Source organism: Chiroxiphia lanceolata, chromosome 7, assembly GCF_009829145.1.
Source record: "Chiroxiphia lanceolata isolate bChiLan1 chromosome 7, bChiLan1.pri, whole genome shotgun sequence".
Taxonomy (NCBI): domain Eukaryota; kingdom Metazoa; phylum Chordata; class Aves; order Passeriformes; family Pipridae; genus Chiroxiphia; species Chiroxiphia lanceolata.
In genome coordinates this window covers 39684098-39698536 of record NC_045643.1, presented here as the reverse complement: position 1 = coordinate 39698536, position 14439 = coordinate 39684098, and the positions used below count along the sequence as shown (strand labels likewise).

General features: G+C 47.0%; 1 protein-coding gene and 1 long non-coding RNA gene across 12 annotated transcripts in view; one reads left to right on the top strand and one right to left on the bottom strand.

The window, feature by feature from the left end:
- Nucleotides 1-14439, bottom strand: part of PKP4 (plakophilin 4) — an 83851-nt gene that overhangs the window by 4091 nt on the left and 65321 nt on the right. For 5 of the 11 annotated variants that reach the window (XM_032693288.1, XM_032693290.1, XM_032693289.1 and 2 more), the window contains 5 exons: nt 13030-13225; nt 11146-11230; nt 10922-11039; nt 5622-5730; nt 4069-4163 (listed from right to left, as the gene is read on the bottom strand). In XM_032693288.1, coding sequence (XP_032549179.1) covers nt 4069-4163; nt 5622-5730; nt 10922-11039; nt 11146-11230; nt 13030-13225 — 603 coding nt within the window. The other 6 variants (XM_032693293.1, XM_032693291.1, XM_032693299.1 and 3 more) reach the window with 6 other exon arrangements.
- On the top strand, nt 2838-10318 carry LOC116789449. Its single transcript, XR_004358031.1, has 5 exons — nt 2838-4428; nt 5248-5345; nt 5635-7216; nt 9952-9953; nt 10306-10318. It is a non-coding gene; the product is annotated as an uncharacterized LOC116789449 (long non-coding RNA).

The window sequence follows — 14439 nt, the reverse complement described above, 5'->3', positions numbered from 1 at the left end:
CAAGCTGCAGTTACTGTGATGGAAACCCAGGCAGGCCGTACCTGCCCCGGGTCACTGACTGCAGTGCTGTAAAGGCCCTTTCAGGTACGGCCCAACCGCCCCTGCCACACACACAGAAATCCAGGAAGGGGAGGCTGAGAAAACTACTTACATCATAAATTCATGTAAAAGTATGCTTAAAACCCCCAAAGTGAACAAAAAATACTTTCAAGAAAACAAAACACATCTCAGGGGTACAGTGAGACGCACAAGCCAGGCCTGTGCTCTTCAGACAGTTAAGTGCTCCTAATACACCGGGGGGAACCCCAGCTGGCTCAGTGCCTGTGCTGAGTGTCCCTCAGCTCTAAGGGCTGTCCCTGCAGTGACTGTCCCTCAGCCGGCTCAGTGCCTGTGCTGAGTGTCCCTCAGCTCTAAGGGCTGTCCCTGCAGTGACTGTCCCTCAGCCGGCTCAGTGTGTGTGCTGAGTGTCCCTCAGCTCTAAGGGCTGTCCCTGCAGCGACTGTCCCTCAGCCCCACAGGTGAGCCTGCAGCAGCTCCGCCGTGCCCAGGACAGGCGGGACACAGCGCAGGCACTCGTGCGCTCCACACAGCTCCCGGGCTGGCCCAGGGGCTGCTCACACGCTGTACGCATCTACAGGCTCCTCAAAAAACCCTGACGTGCGCTTAAACACTCGCTACAGCCCCCTTACAACCCGCTACTACTCCACAGAACCCTCGCACCGGCAGCGCGGCGGCGGGAGCAGGCGGCCGTGCTCGAAGGCTCTCTCAGTGCCACCAGAGGGGGGAAAGGAAGTTTTTCACGTTACGACAGGAGGCGAGGAATAAGACCGGCACTCTAAACAGGTATTTCACTATAGCAGGACGCCCGTTCTGTCCCCGCCGCTCCCGATCCCCGAGGGGCGCAGCCCCGCTCCCGCACACCGAGTGCGCCAGAGACGGGGCGAGCGCGGGACCTGCCGGGGCGAGCGCGGGACCTGCCGGGGCGAGCGGGCCGCGCACCACGGACCCGCCTCCGCCATCCCCCCTCCCGCACGGCCGCTGCTCCCCGCGGAGGAGCCGCGTCTGTCCAGGACTGAGCGGCGGGAGAGCCCCTCACACTGCCCCCGGAGCGACCCCGGCCCCTACCTGCGGGAGGGACGCGCCTCCTCCGCGCCATGGCGGGACCGGGAACGGCGCACCGGGGCCCGGGAGCGCCGCGAACCGCCGGGAACCGCACACCGACCCGGGCGGCAGCGCCGTGTGCGGCTCGGGGAGGGCGGGGCGGGGAGCCGCGCTGAGGGCGGTGAGGGGCGGGAAGGGCGGTGAGGGGCGTTGGCTGAGGGGCAGTGAGCGGCCGTGAGGGTGGTGAGGGGAGTTGGCTGAGGGGCAGTGAGCGGGCGTGAGGGTGGTGAGGGGAGTTGGCTGAGGGGCAGTGAGCGGGCGTGAGGGTGGTGAGGGAAGTTGGCTGAGGGGCAGTGAGCGGGCGTGAGGGTGGTGAGGGGAGTTGGCTGAGGGGCAGTGAGCGGGCGTGAGGGTGGTGAGGGGAGTTGGCTGAGGGGCAGTGAGCGGGCGTGAGGGTGGTGAGGGAAGTTGGCTGAGGGGCAGTGAGCGGCCGTGAGGGTGGTGAGGGGAGTTGGCTGAGGGGCAGTGAGCGGCCGTGAGGGTGGTGAGGGGAGTTGGCTGAGGGGCAGTGAGCTGCCGTGAGGGGCCGTCAGGGTGGTGAGGGAGGGGCGGTGAGGGAGGGGCAGTGAGCAGCCGTGAGGGTGGTGAGGGCTGAGGGTGGTGAGGGGCGTTGACTGAGGGGCAGTGATCAGCCGTGAGGGGCGGTGAGGGTGGTGAGGGGCGATGAGTGAGGGGCAGTAAGCGGCCGTGAGGGTGATGAGGGGCGGTGAGTGAGGGGCAGTAAGCGGCCGTGAGGGGCGATGAGTGAGGGGCGGTGAGGGCTGAGGGCGGTGAGGGTGGTGAGGGGAGTGAGGGGTGGTGACTTTTAAAATTATTGCTGGAGATTCAAAGGTCTTGATTCAGTGAGGTAAATCTTTCCCTCTTCAATTAGTATCTACTTGAGACAGAAGCAAAAAACGGCATTCACATGCCCTCGTTAAAAAAAAAAACAGTGACTTTAACAAAGATTGACATTTTACACAACAAAGGCAATAAAAATTATTTTTTTCTATCTGTTTTAAGGCCCTAACATATCATCATAAGCAGTTTGAGTCTTCTGGTCATTACATACTAACAAAGACCTTGTTTTTTCTACATCAGTTATCAAAATGACTCTCCTTTCCTTTTTTCTTAAGAATCTGCTCAAAACTTGTAAACATTAAAAATACCTCACAATACTTCCTATTTCTACATTAGTTTTTGACTTCACCATACTATTTCTATATTATTTTATGATTTTACCATCTTTTATTACTAATGCATTACTCATATAATCCACATTCAAAGATCTTTATCTTGGTGATCCTGCTGCCTATACCTTACTGAAATTGTATTTTTGGCTAAGATACAATAGCTTACATATTGATCACCTATCATGTCATAAATACAGGAGAGAAACAGCATGAGCAGGAAGGATTTAAGTGCCAAGAAAGGACAGCAACAAAGCTGCTGGGCAAAGCCACATTAACGTTATAAAGCGTGGTCAGTAGGTTTTCCAAATCCTTTGGAGTACAAAGGCTGAACTTCGTTAGTTTGAACAAGAGATAAGAAAGATCCAATTAATTTATTATAAAATTCTTTAGTAATTTAAGCAAGTCTCCTTGCATTTCAGTGTACAAAACTGACTTAAGTACTGATCATTGCCCTTAAAGAAGCAGCTTAATCTGTAGGCAGTAACACAAAACTATGGTGAAAGAACCCCTTAGAATCAGAGACAGTTTCAAAACACTCTCAGTGCTGCAAAAAACACATGCAGCCCACCAGTGAGAGGCTTTACTCTGAAATCCAGCCCAGGGCACTGTTAGACACAGAGATTTCTCTGCTGTGAGGAGTTACATAGCAAAAAAAAAGGTCAAACCCCCCTTTGTTTCCAGGCCTGTAAAAACTTACTGTCACACTCCAAAACTACAACAATGTAGCCTTTAACAAGCCTGTCAAACTTGGGAGTTATACTACTTAACCTGTATAAATGTTTCACAGAATTCGTTAAAAAAAAAGCCACCTGTCATAACGTCTTAATTCTGATGTATTTAATCACTTCAGCCAAAAGCTCCAATTTTGTCATTCAGAAAATGTAGCCTGAATTTCATCTGTTCTTTGAAAAGCTGTGATATGAAATTAACTCTTTGGCCACAATGAAGTCTCGTTGTCTTCAGCAGCATCAGAATTTCACCCTTCATTAATACAGAATGTCCATAAAATGACATTTGTGTTAAACATATATTTGCAACATATATTTTTATCATCAATGATAAAATTTTATACCAATGAGAATGGCAGCCAAAACTGCTGTGAACTGAGAAACTTCCATTATTTTTCTTTGTTGCTTAATATAGAAAATATGTATCATTAGTTGTAGTGGGTTTCAGGTAAAAATTTCTCAGCACTGGTGGCTTGAGCAGATTATTCATGTGTGATTGTACAACATTTCCCTTTTATGAAGTAAAAAACGTGAAAGAGAAGCGTGAGTAAGAAACTGGTAGGGATTTACAGCACGTCAACCACCTTCATGGGTAACTTCTGTTGGCTTGGATTTTTGGAGCAGGAAAAGTGAAAGGACATCCAGTCTAAACCAGATCTATCTGATATTTAATTCTGGGTGTATGAGGCAGGAAATAGCTTTGCAATGCAGCAATTTCCTCCCTAGAAAAGCAACTTACTTTGCAAATATTAAAGTCAATAGTGCTGCATGTCTCTGCCCACAAGCAGTTAGCCTGAAGTGCATGATGGCAATTTTGATTGGGGAAATAAATTCTTTCAGATAAAACGATCTGCAGGAGTGATAACAAAAGAAGCCTATCCTGAAGGACTTGGTCAGTAGTAAGGGATTTTCATATTCATGTCACTCTGCCTCAGCAGAAAAATACTGATTTTCCAGTTTATTTACCTGAGCTGTTTGGATTGGAGAGGTGAAGTTTCCTTCCTTACCACAGAAGGCAGTCATGTAACACAGCTTTGGTGTGCTGCCTAAAGCATTAGTAATGACAAGGTTTAGTGCCACTGTACATCTGTTCCAGGAATTCCTGGGAAAAGCATGGGAACTTGGTTTAAATGAGAAATCATAAGTTCATGTTGTGGATTTCTTACAATATTAAATACAGTTTCCAATTTCTTTTTTATTTTTCTTCTGCCCTCTTGACTTCAACACCTCTGTCACTGGTTACTGCCTTTAAACCAGAAGCTGTTGTGAATGGAAACGATATCTACATAGTACTTGTTGGAGCACCTTGTTCTTGACAGGCAGCCCTTGGCACTGCCTCAACAATGCCACAGCACCAGATGAGATCTGTAAGCCTGATTGTATGTAATGCTCTCATTTATTAGAAATTATTAGACTGGTTTGTCTGGGTGAGAAGAATGAGTGAGAGAACCATCCTTCTGTGACCATGGGATAGTGCAGCTGAAATCTTTTGCTGTTCCTGCCACCCTCAGTCCCATTTCCTGATCACATAAATGTCAGACTTCAGAGGTGTTCACCTGATGCTGGGGATAGATTTCTTTTAATGGTAGTAGTCTGTGAATGGCTGAATTAAGAATGGAATTTATATTGTAATGGTTCTACGTATTTTCAGAATGTGTTTTCTTCCACCTAGGCAGATGTAGGAAAGCCTGGGGGCAGATACAGGATTTTAACTGTAATAAAGAGACAAAAGTCAAAGGAAATTTTCCTGAGTGGTGCTTTCAGTGCTCTGGAACTCTTCATCTTTCCTGACAATTCCTCCTTTAGAATCTACATTCTACAGGCAGGTTATTACCTGATTGCAAAGTTTGAGAAGTCACTTGGCAGGATCAAGAGTCAACATGCTCCCAAGCAGACTGTCTGATCTAATCTGGCTAACAGCTCTTAGCATAATTATACACCAGGCACAGTCCACATCTAAACCAGCACTCAGCACAAAGACATATGGAATACCTTCCTCATGTGTCATGTTTGAATTCAGCTCTCTCTGTCGTTAAAAATCTATTGCTCATGACTCTGCAGTATTTTCCCTTATCCATCTTATCTCCAGTATTGCTTGCTTTCAAACGTCAGAATTACTAGATTGTGGCTACTGGTATAAACTGATAGTAATTTTGCATCTGGTAACTGAATGCTGTTTTCTTAAGTTCAGTGACAGACAGGCAATACCTTTTGCAATTGAATCAACAGAGCTGGATTTAGATGCTGCAGGAGCCTGATGGAGACAACAAAAATTCTGGTGCAGGTATATAGCTTATTTTTATATTCTGGTGCAGGCATATGGCTTGTTTTTTATTAACACATGCTTTAATTCCACCTCCCTAGGTTTTATTTTCTGCTCATAGTAGTTCAGCACAAAATTTATACTGTTAGAACATTATTGTTAAGTGTCTAAAGCATGGACAAGACCAATTAGTGAAGGCAGCCATATTGTCAGTGGGTTTGTATCGATATAATCGTTCACTAGTGCTTATATTATGTGTCTGACAAAATCTGTAGGATTTACATCTGTAAAACTTACCTGTTTCTTGTAGGAGACCTGACAAGTTCAAGACCTGTTTCTGATCTGGATGCCAGTTGTTTCACAGAGTGCAAGAGACAAAGAATTGTCCAGGCACTGTATGATGGTGCTGAAAGGTAAAGGGTAATATCATTAAGGAGAAGAACCTTACTGGATAATTTTAGTTATAGAATCAATTTTTTTTTCACAGAAGGACTAAAGAGATATACTTTTGTCATCATGTGTTTTATCCACCTAAGTGTCCTTGTTTAAAAAAGTACTGCTGGGTAATGGAATAAGTGAATCAATTCTAAAGAATTGAATTGCAGCACCCTGAGCTGCATGGAAACATTGCACAGATCTCATGATTTCTGTCATATCATAACAGCAGCATTTGTTTCCTCAAAGTTAAACACCAGAATCCCCTGCATCTTGTTCCTGTTTATCATGGCTTTAAACCTTCACCTTCAGAAAAGAGTGAAATGGTGGGCAGCAAAGGAAAGAAAAATATCTTTTAGTATCTTGCAGTTGTACGTGTTGTGTGCTGTTGAACTCCTCGGAGCTGGCCAGCTCCAATCACTTCTCATCTGTCGATTTTTTCTACACAAGCACAGAAAAGCAACTTTTTATGTCAGAGTGATGAGCCACTAGAGGCACATGACAGTCAGAACTTCATAGTGGACCTGTCTGTGAACAAGAAATATACCTTTTTCTTGGGAGGGTTATAAGTTGGCACTTACTCCAGTATAGCAGCTTCCTGAAACAGCCGGGATGGCGGGATACTCCTTGGAGGGATGTCAGGGAGCTGGAAAATGTGTTTGGAAGGGCTGGGAGCAGCACCTCACATTTCAGCTGACAAGGTAACTTGCCCACCTTCATGCTGTGGGGGCAGTCCCGTATCTTTAGGTATTGTGTAGGAGTTGAATCAACTCTTCATGTGGTTTGAGCAGAAAGAAATGCTTTGAACGTAGAAGGAGAACCAGACCCTTAGTCTGACGGATGAGTGCCGGTGTTCAACAGCTGAATGGGCAGGTACAGAGGATGGTATCTCGGAAGAAACTGCTGCATTCTCCTTTTAAAACTCCATAAAGTATTCATGTTCCCACGCTTGTCCTCACATCCCCCTGTAGAGCTGAGATGTGATTAATTCCTCAATTTTCTTTTTCAATTTCACTCTCTGCATTTTTTTTTCAAACAGATGAGAAACTGTTGTCTTCATTGTTTGCATGAGCCATGTCACTGGAGATTTAGTGTGCAGAGTCAGAGCATGCTCATTGGCAACGTACTTTAGCACACAGCATCATCATTCTTTGAATTACTACATCCTTTTGCTATAGGGAAAGAGACTATTTTGAAATATTTGCAGTGTTAGAGTTCACAGGGGAAGAGCAAATGCTTAGTCCTTAGCAGGACCCATTTCAATAGAAGGAGTGACTCTGCCATGTCACCCAAACCTGGAGCTGTTCTGCTTACCTGCTCTCGTGTCACTGGTGCCATCAGGATACTGGAACACTGGGAACCCAAGGGAAGTGCAGGGATGGGGAGCAATAATGGTGGTACAGACAGTATAGAGGTAACAGACAGTTCAGAACCAGGAGAGTTTGTGATTTAGGTAGGTACAGGAGGGAGGGAGGTTAGTAGGGAGGTACAGGATTTAGCACTTTGGGCTGCCAGCCTGACACATTTCCACTGGAGAGAGCTGGGGAAATGGCCTAAATGCTTTGATATATTTAACCTGCTGAAAAACATACAATTAGAATTCATGTTCATGGTATTTGTTTCTGAATATCACACACAGAAAATAATAAGAAAAAAATGAACAGGGAACAGCTTTCCATGGATGAGACTTCCATATTTATTGTTATTCCATGTGCATAGAAAATGGCAGTGAAGTTCCTTATGAAATAGGCAGGGAATGGGAGAGGTGTGGATGTACTGGACCGGACTTTGTGCTTCAAAATTACACTATTCATTTTTTAAAGTTTGGGCTTTTTTTCTCTTGTATTTCTTTTTGTGCACTATGTTTCAGATTCCTTTTCCAATGACACACTGCATTACAAATGGATGGCACTTGAGAGCGAGGTGGCGCTTCCATATTTACACGCAGGCAGAATGTACACGACGCAGCAGCATACAATCCTGACACTTAGTAATAGCAAGGAAACAGGGGCAGCCGGCGGAGTTTTTCTGTACAAACTATCAGACCAAGACTTTTATTCACATAAAAAAAAATCAGCTTTAATTTGCTCTGACCTACACACTTTCCAAATTCATTGTACTCAATTCTCAAACCTTTCATCACATCGCCCACACCCTCACCAGACTACAGGAGCTACAAGTAATGATACCTAACACCTAAACAGAGCAAAACCGTCCCTGCCAGTTTTCCTCCTGACAATTCCTCTCTCAAAAAAACCCCAAAACAAATCTTCCTTGTTCCTTCTTGTCTTTCACTTTCGCATTTCATAACCAAAGCCACTCGGGGCCGTTCCAGTCCTTCTCGAGCCAGACAAGAACCACGCTGGGTTGTTCTCTCTGGTGCTACACCCAGGAGTCAGGGGAGCCCGGGTACTGCTCTGCTCGGTAAGAAGATCGTCTGGTGGAATAAAAGTCTACATAATTGGTGGTTGATTTCAGTCCATACTGTGTTGTGTAATCTGAAGCAGCAGGAAAGTGAACTCGGTCGTCGAAGTAGGGGTCCTCGTAGCTGTGTGGGGACTGCAGGTACAACCGGTAGGCATCGTAGTTTTTCCTGGTGGTATCTTCTTGGCTGTAGTATAATTGCTGATGCTGCTGGCAAAATGATAGAAAAATAAGCTTTCAAGGTATAATCAACAGAGAAAATACTTGTTTCTCAAACTCACACACATTGTAAAGAACCTTTCCCAAGTGCAGCTCTACCAGTGACAGTAACACAGGTCTCAAACCTCCATGAAATGTACCCAAGGAAGTGGTACATTTCCCTGCATGTCTCCTCCCACATCCCTGGGAAGGGAGCACAGCTTCAGAGCGCAGTGTAGAAGGTACAGAACCTGACCATAGCTACCAACCCCCCCAAGCCCAAATCAAATCAGAGCAGAGGTCTCGGGCCCCGCCGTGAGAACTGAGCAGGCACAGCAGCCCCGGGGCTGGGACAGGGCAGTGCCCAGAGCCACAGCCCCTGCTGAGCCTGGGCCCTGCTGAGCCTGGGCCCTGCTGAGCCTGGGCAGCTCCGGGCTCACCTGCAGCCGGCGGTTCTGTTCTCTGGCTGGTGAGGAATAGGAACTGATGTAAATTGGGGAAGCTTTGCTGGAACCTGGCAGAAAACAGTTTAAGGATAAACTTCAGTCTTTATTCTTCCACCTCTTAAGTCTATTGGCTTCTATTTTGCCTATTATGTAGCACCCAAACAATTAAATCTGCAGATTTTAGCATCTACTAATGATATAATGTAATAACAGAATAAAGGCAAATATTGTCCTTCAGCAGCAGTTACAGTGAAGCCAAGAGGCTTTTTTATGTTGCTGGTTTTTGTTTTACAGATTCATAATGTTTAAAACAAGGCACTTCCTTCTCCTTAGAGACAATCATCTACTGGTGTGCAACTTGTGTCACATAGTGAGAAGGAAAAGGGATATCAGAGAAAAGATTCTGATCTTTTGGTATAATTTAGTAATATAATGTTATAATATACAACTGCACGTTATAATTTATAACATCATCATATAATGTGAATAAAACAATTTTCTGCAATAGTACTTGAAATAAAAATAAGAATTCCAACCACCTCTCACCTCCCAATATGCAAAGGGATCTACTCTGGTCCCAGTGCAGTTTTACAGAGATCAGCAGAGCCAGGTGACACCCTGCCCTGTGCCACAGCGCCAAATACAACCAGTGGAAATGGGAAGCAACAGTTGGTATAACCAGCTCACTACTGAAGTGCCTGTGACTGAACTCCTGCCCCAGGGAGCCTTTCCCCAGTGCAGTTCCCACTCCCAGCTGGTCCCTTACCAGTGTAGATGTCCTTATGTGCCATGACATCGCCCTGGCTACTGTAATACTGCAGAGAGGGGTGTGTCCTGTCGTACTCCGGCCGGGGCTCCCTGATCCCCAGCAGAGCCGGGGACGAGGACGTGCTGCCAACTGGTGGGAAAAGACAGGTTCTCAGAAGAAACAGACGCCTTTCACACACCCAACCTTCCTCACCCCTTCCTGCCATGAGGGTTCACTACTTGGGAGGTGGGAAAGGACAGAACAGTCACAGCTGTTCCTGGTGAACCACCCTGGTGACAACTTCCACTGCCTCCCCTTGGCCTTGTCACGCTCTGGAGCAGGAAAGCAACACTTCCTATGAGGAGTTTTTACTAAGTTGTCTTTGAAGTACAACAGCCTCTCAATATCATGTTAGAGCTGCTCATCTACTTCCTACTTGCCATTAAAAGAACTGGAGTAACACAGTTGTTCTGCTGGTGTATCCGGGGAGAGAAAGTGCCCAGATAGGAATGTGACAGTCGGGATCGGAATCTCCTTTTACACTTGGGTAGAATCCAGTCAGTTCCCTGAGCCTACGCCGTACTTGCTTCCTTGGTGGTTGAGAGGAACTCTGGCATAAAAGACACTATAGTTTACTTCTTGGAGGAAAATAAATCCCTCGTGGAGCCCTTGTTTTTCAAGTCAACCATGTCATGAAGGAATGTGTGAGGGCTGTTACTTTTATGTAAAGAAGTAATTGAACAAGAGTATTGTAGGAACTAGCCACTGATTTTAGCAGCCATGGTAGGTGGGTATTTCTCTGTATTAACAGAGATCTGCTCTAGAGAGTCTTGAGAAGAGTAATTTGGATAAAATACAATGCGAAAGGAAGACAAAATAGAAGGCTTCAGGTGGGTTTTGTACCAGCCCTCGGGAAGATGTAAATAGCACTGAAGGCGCTAAAGGAACAAAGGCGAGACATAAACGAGGAGGAGTCAGAAAAGTAACATTTTTGTATTTGGTTGCTCATCCTAATGGGACATGACGTAGTTGGGAATGAGAACTGGCTCCTCGCTGTGGGTCTGTCGCTGTTTCTGCTGTCAGGTACCCACGTCCACGGTGCCCACACAGCGCAGGGGGAGCAGCTCTGGAGGGGGCAGTGGTTGGCACCAACATCCAGCTGTGCACGCTGAGGATCTCACTGTGCAGGAACAGCCCAGGAACACCCAGAGCACCTGAAGTACTTGGCTCAAGCACCAAGGGGAGACAGCCTGACCTCCATGTTTTAGATGGAATTAGTAGCAACCAGAGAGGCTCTTTGAGTTAAAAACATAGAAAGCAGGTCCCCTTCGCCCTCCCTGACTGACCTGACTGCATGACAGGTGACATCTGCTGATTGCCTGTGGATAGAGAAGGGTGGGATTTGAATCTCTCTCTCTCCAGTGTTGATACTGGTGTAATAAAGTGACTTTGATTCCACCCATCCTGTGGAGTGGCAAAAAGAAAAAAAATCAGAATAAATGGCGAGTTATAAATAAACGAGGAGTTTTTGTGGCACCATTTTCCCGTGGAGGCTGATTCTGTACTTTACCTTTTTGTAAATGCTCCGGAGGTCTCGGTACTGCCACAGCGTGTTCAGGACCTGGGCCGCTGCCTTGACAACCTTCAGTGAGGACCTGGGCAAGGGAAGAGTGTTGCAGTGTGAGAAAGCCACTGAATTCCACTGCAGAAGAACAGTGTTCTGAGCTCCATAACAGCCCCACCCTGCTGCTGTGGGGCCAGGCCAGCCCTGCACCACCAGTGTGAGCATGGCCCAGCCTGGAGATCAACCCCACAGCCACTGCCCTCTCCAGCCTGGAATGTTCCCTTCAGGTCACCCACACGAGAAACACAGAGAGAGGGGTTGAAATAGCTACTGTCAGTGTCTGCAAGAATAAAAATCATTAAAGAAACATTCTGTGAAGTGCATTCCATAAAAATGGAGACTTCAGACTTTAAATCACTGTACAAAACTCCTAATAGTAGAAAAAGAATAAAAAATAAAAGAGAGCTGCTATTAAAAGTCTCCAGGCATCCTCACAGTGAGTCTGTGTTCTCAGTTCTGTGCTGCACTGCTGGAAACTTTGGTTGGGAAAACACTTTTTCACTCTCAAGAGCAAGACAAGGAAAGTTGCTGCAGCTATTATTAAAAATAAAACCAGGGTATCTTTTCATAGAGAAATGGAGAAAGCTGGGAATGGTACTGCAGTAGTGACCAGACATTAAATGCCACAGCATGGACATCTGTGGTAAACATATGCCTCTGTCTGTCACTGGATTCATCCAAATACAGTTTTTGGAAGAAAACACTGAAAAAATGCAGTTGATAGAGTTAATCACTGAGTAGATACTGAGTATGTTCACAAGATCTTAAATTTGCTTAGTTTAAACTTCATCGCCTCATAAATGTAAGTGCAGGTGCAACTTCACACATTGCCCCCACAGAGCAGTGAGGTCAGAACGGATCGCTGCACCCACACCTGCAGCTGGAATGAGCCTTGTCCCTTGGACATGGGAAGTGATATAAACTGGGAATCCTCAAAACAGCCTAGCTCCTGGTGAGACAGACCGTGCTAAAACCTGGTGTGGTTAATTCACACTGACCCACGTCTCTGAGATCCCTTCCTCTCCTTTACCATCTGATCCAATCTGGGAACAGCACACAGGGCTGGCTGTACCACAGGTGCCCCACTACCCATGGGAGGACAGGTGACAGCCTGGTCTGTGCAGGAGCCCTGCTGAGATGGAGCACAGTGACACTGAGCACAGCCCACAGCGATGGGGTCCCTGGGGCCTCCTGCTGCCCCACCCCACAGCTATGGGATCCCTGGGGCCTCCTGCTGCCCCACCACAGGCTCCTGTTCCTTGGCTGTCCCACTCTCACAGGCTTCATTCCCTCTACACCACCACGATGCCAGCACAGAACTCGGCTCACAGTCCCTGGAGCCCAGGGCTGGCACAGTGGGCAGAGCCAGCCCCCCTCAGCCAGCACTGGCCTGGCAATGCTGTTCCAGGGGATCCCCCCGGCCACGTTCTCTTTCCACTGACCAAAGGGCTGCACCAGATACAATGAACAGCTGCTGGAAACATCCTGACAAAGGTGCCCACACAGTGTGACTTGGAAAAGTTCCAAGTATTCTATTAATCTGGTAGGTGTTTAAGAGGGGGCAGTTTAACTCATTCACCCTGAAGAGGCCCCACGACCACGCTTACTCTGGGCAGCTGTAGAAGCCTCCAGAAGCCTTGGATGGAGAACACCCTGCAGAGCACAGCGGCACCAGCTGCCCCCTCCCTCCCAGTGTCATTCCAACCGTCAGCTCCTCAGACCCAGACCGCAAAAGTAGATCTTTTTTTCACTCAAAAAAAATTTCCCGCATTCTTAAGCATTTAAAACGGAACCAGAGCCAGTTCAGGGATGAGCGTTGCAGCCACTCGCCTGTCCCCTCTCCCCTTGGTGATGTTGACCAGCTTCTCGATGCCGCCGGTGTCGGCGAGGGCCTTGGCGTTCTCCATGTTCTTGCTGGTGACCTCGTGCAGGGCGCAGCAGATGGCGGCCACCGTCTCGTCCGACAGCACGCTGGGCCCGTTCCCGCCCGGCAGCCGGTTCACCAGGTCCCGCATCGCGTATTTACCTGCAAACCCCCAGAGAAACGGGTCAAGCCCACGGGCTGGGACTGCAGGCTGGAAATGGCACAGAACGGCAGCTGAGGGCAGGGGGCAGCAGCGCAGGGTCAAACCCTGCCAAGAATCCACATTTTACACAGGGTCAAGAGAGACCGAAGATCAATTTTTGAATTTTTTTTCCTTTTAGCTTAGAAGCGTGAGAAGCTGAATTTTGCATTAAAACGGGAGTATTTGTAAAAAAAGGATTATTTGGAGAAAGCAGAATTGTTCAAGGAAAAACGTTTGGCTACTTGACAGAGCGGTGCACATTCCTCAGCTTCATCTGTGGGAGGGTTAAAGGAATCTTTACATTAACTGGGAATTATTTCTTTTGGATCTTCTTTTTGCCTTTGTTACCTGTCAGAGCTCAGCTCTGTCAGACTCCAGCTGCTGACTGATGCCAGGGATAAGCTGCAGACAAGGGACAGAACTAAAGATAAGGTTTGGTTTTTCCCTGTTTAGCTGTTAATTGAATGATTGATTGATTTTATTGAAGATGTGTATTTGTACATAGCAGTGAATGATGAAGAAGCTTTGCAGAAAGCCATTCACTATGTGTTTGTGCAATGTGCATGAGGAGAAAAAAATAACCAAAAAGGAAATCTGCAGGCAAAAGGAAACCCCCTGGAAAACCATCCCCACAATACTGTCTGCAGCAGCACCCTACCAGTGCCATTCCTTTAGCAAGCTCACCCACATGCTGCATATTCCAACATATATTGTTATTTGCTGGAGTCCTCATCTCTCACTTCCTTCAGTGTGACCACGGGAGCCCATTGTTCCTGCCCCACACAGGCAGAGAAGCTCCTAAAGAGGATTTCTAGCACAGGTGATGTGTTTTATACAGAGATCAGATTCAGAGTGGATCTGGAAGCCAGAAATTCTTTCAGTTACAGCTTTGACTGGGAGAGGGAATAGGTGGAGGAATGTTCCTGAACTGAAAAGTTCTGCCAGGAATGGAAGAAACGTCCTGACAAGAGAGTATCACCTGAGTCTGACCCACACAGGGCTGGTGCTGCAGAACAGGAGTCTCTCTTTAGTAATTCCCCGTGTGTGCAATGCCTGCACTGCAGGAAAACATGCTCTGAATGTCCCAGATGGAGAAGCTTCAGAAACAGATAATAAAGTTCTGTCCACCTGCATTTCTCTTTTTGAGAATAACGATCCTCCTATCTGTATAAAC